A 6,000-nucleotide genomic window follows, 5' to 3' on the forward strand; every position below is an offset into this window, starting at 1 on the left:
TGTTCGAAAACCGAAACCATTTTTCCCCAATTTTCCCGATAGGAATCAATGTAAAATGGATTAATCCGTTACCAGACACCACTCTACCCTGTCTTAGCGGCTTATGACAGACGCTCCCACAGCCAATATGGCTGCTTCACAACAACTCCAGCTCACAAATTATTTATCCAGAAAGGATGTATTGAATGAACTTAGTGACACATAACTCATCAGAAGATACTGTTTAGAGTGTGCAGGTATTCTCTTTGTCACCGATCTAGTGAGGGAAGCCTTACAGGACACAGAAAAAAGCAACACACTTACCGCCAAAATCAAGGTATTCATAACACTTAGACATCTTGCTGCTGGGAAAAGCTACTGAAAAAATGCAGTTGTGCAGTAGTCATGGTGTTAGACGCCATCAAGAGAGCCATAACTCTTGAACGTCGATAACTATTTGTTTACATCGAAGCTTTACAACGGGATCACATTTACTTTATTTCAAAGATTGAATTATTTTCTTACACGGTGACTCTCCTTCAAATATAAAAAAACTATAAATTAGTAATAAACGCAGCTTTGCTATGTCCCTCAATATTTGAAATCAAAGAACTTTGCTCTAGAACCGAATTATGGCACCAAAACCGAAGCAGTAATGAGATCAAAATTTTGTTCGAAAATGGAGGCGTTCGGTAACCGAGGTTCCACTGTAAATACTTTGTCTTTAATAATTTGTGGCCCGGTTACAAAGGAGGTTAGATGTAATTTCATTTGATCACCCCAATCTATGCCTTTTACTCTCTATAGGGATATGAGTTTCAATTTACTAGGACACCGGGAGGGGGGGGTAATAAACAAAGCAACAACTCTTGTAGGATACACAAAAGTTACTGTAAGTTAGCCCGTTATGACTTGTCTGCCCCCCGCTCTGCTTCTATTCTTAATTCTTTATTTCTTCTTTTTCTGTGTTCTTGCAACTAGGCTGTTCTGCGTAACAAGACACACACAGACACACACACACACACACACACACACACACACACACACACACACACACACACACACACATTGCTTCGTGTTTCCCCCACCATCAACGAAGAAAGTATCGCTGTCTTCTCCTTGGCACAGATCGTGGCTCCAGAGAGTAGTAAGGGACTCCCGCCAGGGGAGGAGGGGGAGGTGTGGGTGAGGAGCCCAGCGATAATGCTGGGGTACGCCAACGTCCCAGGAGCGACCGCCTCCCCATCAGCACTGAAGGAAGGGGGATGGCTGCCCACGGGAGACCTCGGCCACTGTGACCATGAAGGTTTCCTTTTCATCACCGACAGGATCAAGGACATGATCAAAGTGAAGGGCTTCCAGGTGTGTGTGTGTGTGTGTGTGTGTGTGTGTGTGTGTGTGTGTGTGTGTGTGTGTGTGTGTGTGTGTGTGTGTGTGTGTGTGTGTGTGTGTGTGTGTGTGTGTGTGTGTGTGTGTGTGTGTGTGTGTGTGTGTGTGTGTGTGTGTGTGTGTGTGTGTGTGTGTGTGTCTATGTCTGTGTGTGTGTGTGTGTGTGTGTGTGTGTGTGTGTGTGTGTGTGTGTGTGTGTGTGTGTGTGTGTGTGTGTGTGTGTGTATTATTTACCCACTATCTATCTACCTTCCAAAACACACACACACACACACACACACACACACACACACACACACATACACGCACACACAAATTTTGAGTCAATTCCCGTCCGAAACAAATCATTTGCATACATTTTACAAATATACAAACGCATAATGTTAATTTTTAGGCAAGTTTTCAAGAAACTGCATTCTTTCAATATAAAAAAAAAATAAATAAAATTCGACGTTTTTTGAAGCAATATGATAAACATTTTTCGGTGAAAATCACGTTTAGTTTTAAGGAAACAATAGTATTGTCGGCAAGGGACAGCCCATGGTGGTGCTTGACCAGAACTCAATTACGTAATTTTCTGTAACTGCCACTCGGAACACCCATAACTGCCTAGATCCTATAAGCTCATAATCACCAAACAGTCGAGGATATTTTGGAAATAATCAAATCTCACCTAACAATTCTTATAACTGGGAGCTTCATACAAGTTCTCTAAACCAGAGAGAGAGAGAGAGAGAGAGAGAGAGAGAGAGAGAGAGAGAGAGAGAGAGAGAGAGAGAGAGAGAGAGAGAGAGAGAGAGAGAGAGAGAGAGAGAGAGAGAGAGAGAGAGAAAATGGTGGCTGGGGGTGTGATTATAATATTGAGGAAGCAATCGGATAAGCCGGTTACAGCTGCAGATGATTTTGTCCTCTAAGTTGCTCCCATCAGGGCTTGCCACAGCTAATCAGCCTTTTCCAATGTGCTTGGTCTTACGTATCTTCCTCAGCCACACTTATTCCAAGCATGTCTTCTTTCACTACATTCATAAACTTTCTCGTAGGCCTTCCCTTTTTTTTTTCTCCATCCAGTTAAATCCGTGGCACCGGAGTTAGGTGGTAGATAGTTGCAGGATGCATATGACAGACGGTTCGGCAAGCGAGTGAGATCAGTGTGAGTTGTATCATGACGTCAACTGCCCCATCGCATCACACACTATCCTGTCTGAACACAGCCATCCTTTTATCCTGGTGTGTGACAGTAATGAAGAGAAATAAAGATAGAAACAAAGAAGGAAAAATGTGTGAAAATAATAATCAAAATAATATTTGTGCACCAACCAGTGAGAGAATAGGAAGGAGTGGTGCTGATGACGCGATGCCTGCTCGCTGGCTGGCCAACCCGTCTGCCGTATGGATGGTGTCCTGCGGGATGGTGTCCTGCGGGGCTGGTGGTGGTGGTGTCCTGCAGGACTGCACGGCATGTCAGAGGTCCACGGACCCGCGCACTCCTGCAATGCATGAAGGAGAATGACGGCCGCTTACGGACACCCCGCGGGGTCAGCTGCACCCGATTCCACTCGTGGACGCTGCTCCATGTGAGCCCCTGCTGCTTCTGCGAAGCAGCAGGGGCTCACATGGAGCACCTGCTGCGACAGCAGCAGGTGCCACAAATCATTGGGTAAACACAAGGGCGAGGTGCCCCCACTTCAGAGCTACAATGTGGACTGCTCACTGTTCGTCACTGAGTCACTCTCGAGACACTGAACGCGTCCTCGAGGCGTGAAGACAATGCACTTCGAGCACAGCAGGTCTTCACGACGTGAGGAACAAAGGTGAACTCTCTACTGGCGGGCTCCTCGGCCAGAGGGACCTGTTGTTATGACCATTAGTCGCCACGGTGTACCAGTGCGGCGACACCTCCTACAGTTGTTGTTGAGGAACACCAAACCAGCTGCACCTGACACAGCAAACTCAAGATACGACAATCTATTACTGCTGAAGCAAATCCTTCCTTCCCTATCCACTTCCATCCTAAAGTGTTTTCTTTCTTTCCCTCCTCCCGTATTCACCTTCCTCTCTCTTCCCTCGAGCCTTCACAATGATGATAATGGTGACGGCGATAACGATGATGATTACAGTAATAAGGATGGTAATCACAAGAAACCTTCTCGCCCAGGTGTCTCCCAGAGAACTGGAGGATGTGCTACGAAGGGTGGAGGGGGTGAGAGAAGTGGCGGTGATAGGGGTGCCGTCCCCCCGCCTGGGTGAAGCCCCTCGAGCCTATGTGGTGCCCCTCCCTGGAGAGGCGACTCCCTCCTCACAGGTCTTGAAGGATTATGTGGCAGGTGGGTAGTGAAGGGGAAGGAAGGAGGGGGGAAGAGAGAGAGAGAGAGAGAGAGAGAGAGAGAGAGAGAGAGAGAGAGAGAGAGAGAGAGAGAGAGAGAGAGAGAGAGAGAGAGAGAGAGAGAGAGAGAGAGAGAGAGAGAGAGACAGACAGAGAGAGAGAGAGAGAGAGACAGACAGAGAGAGAGAGAGAGAGAGAGAGAGAGAGAGAGAGAGAGAGAGAGAGAGAGAGAGAGAGAGAGAGAGAGAGAGAGAGAGAGAGAGAGAGAGAGAGAGAGAGAGAGAGAGAGAGAGAGAGAGAGAGAGAGAGAGAGAGAGAGAGAGAGAGAGAGAGAGAGAGAGAGAGAGAGAGAGAGAGAGAGAGAGAGAGAGACACGGGGGGGGCGGGGATATGAGGTAAAAAATGAAGAATAGGCCGTAAATATAGGAATGCAACAATTTTTTTTGTTAAAAAGGGAGAATGAATCTTCTGTGTGTGTGTCTGTGTGTATTTTACGACAATGAAACATGAAGAACACACACTCACACACCTCACTCCCCTTCATCCCCAGCAGCGCGCCTGCCGCCACACAAGCACCTAGCTGGCGGCGTGCAGGTGGTGGACGCCATCCCCAAGAACTCCATTGGCAAGGTACTCAAGAGGCGCCTTCGCGACGAGTACCTCAGGGCTGAGGCGGCCAAGAAGACTGCTGGTCCGCCCTCCAAACTGTGACGCCTCACTCTGGTGGAGGTGGAGCTTGAAGTGTGTACTGGTAGCACTTTTTCTCCCGAGGAATAACCCGTTCAGGTCACCAGACTTCAACCTGCCCTTTTCCCAGAAGTTGAGAGTGATCTTTCAATACGGCCGGACAATTTCGCTGTGTGTTATCTCCCTTTGTACATAAATTTTGGAAGTACACATACCTTGGGTATAAGGCGAGTGTGAATTTCCCCCGGCTCCCATCGTAACTAACTTTGACTTACAGTGACAGCTGGTACTTCTTCGTGAGTAGCTGAGGAAGGAAGGGAACATTACGTCAGCCACATTCCGTGCTGTAAAAAGCACAAGGACGTAACATCTTTATAGCATTATATACCTGCAACTCACAAAGAAACTGAGATGGCTTTATGAATAATAAAAGGGAAAAACTATCATAAAAAGATTCATATTTTTATACATAATACACTCCAGAAACAAGTTTAATTTAATGTAGTGTAAAATAAGCGTGATGAATGCGCTGAATACCAAACACAGTGGAAACGTTTAAGGGAAGAGATCATAAATGTTATACCCTTTTTTTCATTTTTTTTTTTTTTTTTCGCTCCTTCTCTTCTGTAAATGAAATATGATATGGAATGACCGTAGGTCAATGTGGCAGCCTTCACTATTGCTTACTTACCTTAATACATACTATTAGCTACTCAAGAAATATTCACGACGCGTTAAAGAACTAGAAAGTTTATTGAGAAGTTTATTTTTGTTTTATCATTATCGCAGAAGGACAAATTTTCGTGTGAAGGAGGCAGTTATCTATCACGCATGTGCGCGCGCATGCGATAGATAACTTACCTTTAGGATTAATGTTAAGTATTTCCCCACCCCCTATGTACATTTTCAGTTTGTTAACTGTCTAAATAATAAACCGTTTATTATTATTATTATTATTATTACACACACACACACACACACACACACACACACTAACTGCATATCTATCCATCCATCAGGAAACACTTTTTGTAATATAATAATTTATTTGACATAAAAGTTAATTAGCTCCTAGAAGTCTGTAGGTAAACTAACAATAACTGCTATGCTACAACAGTAACAATGACGATGATGATGATGATGATGATGATGATGATGGGTACCAATCGCGTATAGTAGGGCATTAGGAAGGAAAGATGGAAGGCTGGAAGGCAGTGTGAATTAGATTATTCATTCCTGTAAATTCGTGGAAAGGATGAAAGAAAATGAACTATCAATAATTAACTTACTCATGGGGAATGCAGCAAAAGCAGCCTGGGATCACCAAGCGCCAGGGATCACCATACAATACTGGTCACCATGCAACGTTAGTCACCACGTAACACTGGTCACCACACAACAATGGTCACCACGCGTCAGTGGTCATCATGCAACACTGGTCACCATGTGATAGTGGTCACCATGCAACAGTGGTCACCACGCAACACTGGTCACCACGCGACACTGGTCATCACGTTACAATGAAATATGAAGGAAACACACACACACACAAACACACACACACACACACACACACACACACACACACACACACGCGCGCACACATCCCCGGCAGCGCGCAT

At 45.4% G+C, this 6,000-nt stretch overlaps 1 protein-coding gene across 3 annotated transcripts in view; it reads left to right on the forward strand.

Moving 5' to 3' along the window:
- LOC135108519 (uncharacterized) overlaps window positions 1-5,325 on the forward strand; it is a 37,712-nt gene extending 32,387 nt beyond the window's left edge. For 2 of the 3 annotated variants that reach the window (XM_064019619.1, XM_064019618.1), the window contains 3 exons: window positions 1,108-1,341; window positions 3,524-3,692; window positions 4,242-5,325. In XM_064019619.1, the coding sequence (XP_063875689.1) occupies window positions 1,108-1,341; window positions 3,524-3,692; window positions 4,242-4,402 (564 nt within the window). In that variant the 3' untranslated portion in view covers window positions 4,403-5,325. The remainder of the gene's footprint in view (window positions 1-1,107; window positions 1,342-3,523; window positions 3,693-4,241) is intronic. The other variant, XM_064019620.1, reaches the window with a different exon arrangement.
- Window positions 5,326-6,000: the final 675 nt, after the last annotated feature.

The sequence above is a fragment of the Scylla paramamosain genome, chromosome 17 (genome assembly GCF_035594125.1).
Source record: "Scylla paramamosain isolate STU-SP2022 chromosome 17, ASM3559412v1, whole genome shotgun sequence".
Taxonomy (NCBI): Eukaryota; Metazoa; Arthropoda; class Malacostraca; order Decapoda; family Portunidae; genus Scylla; species Scylla paramamosain.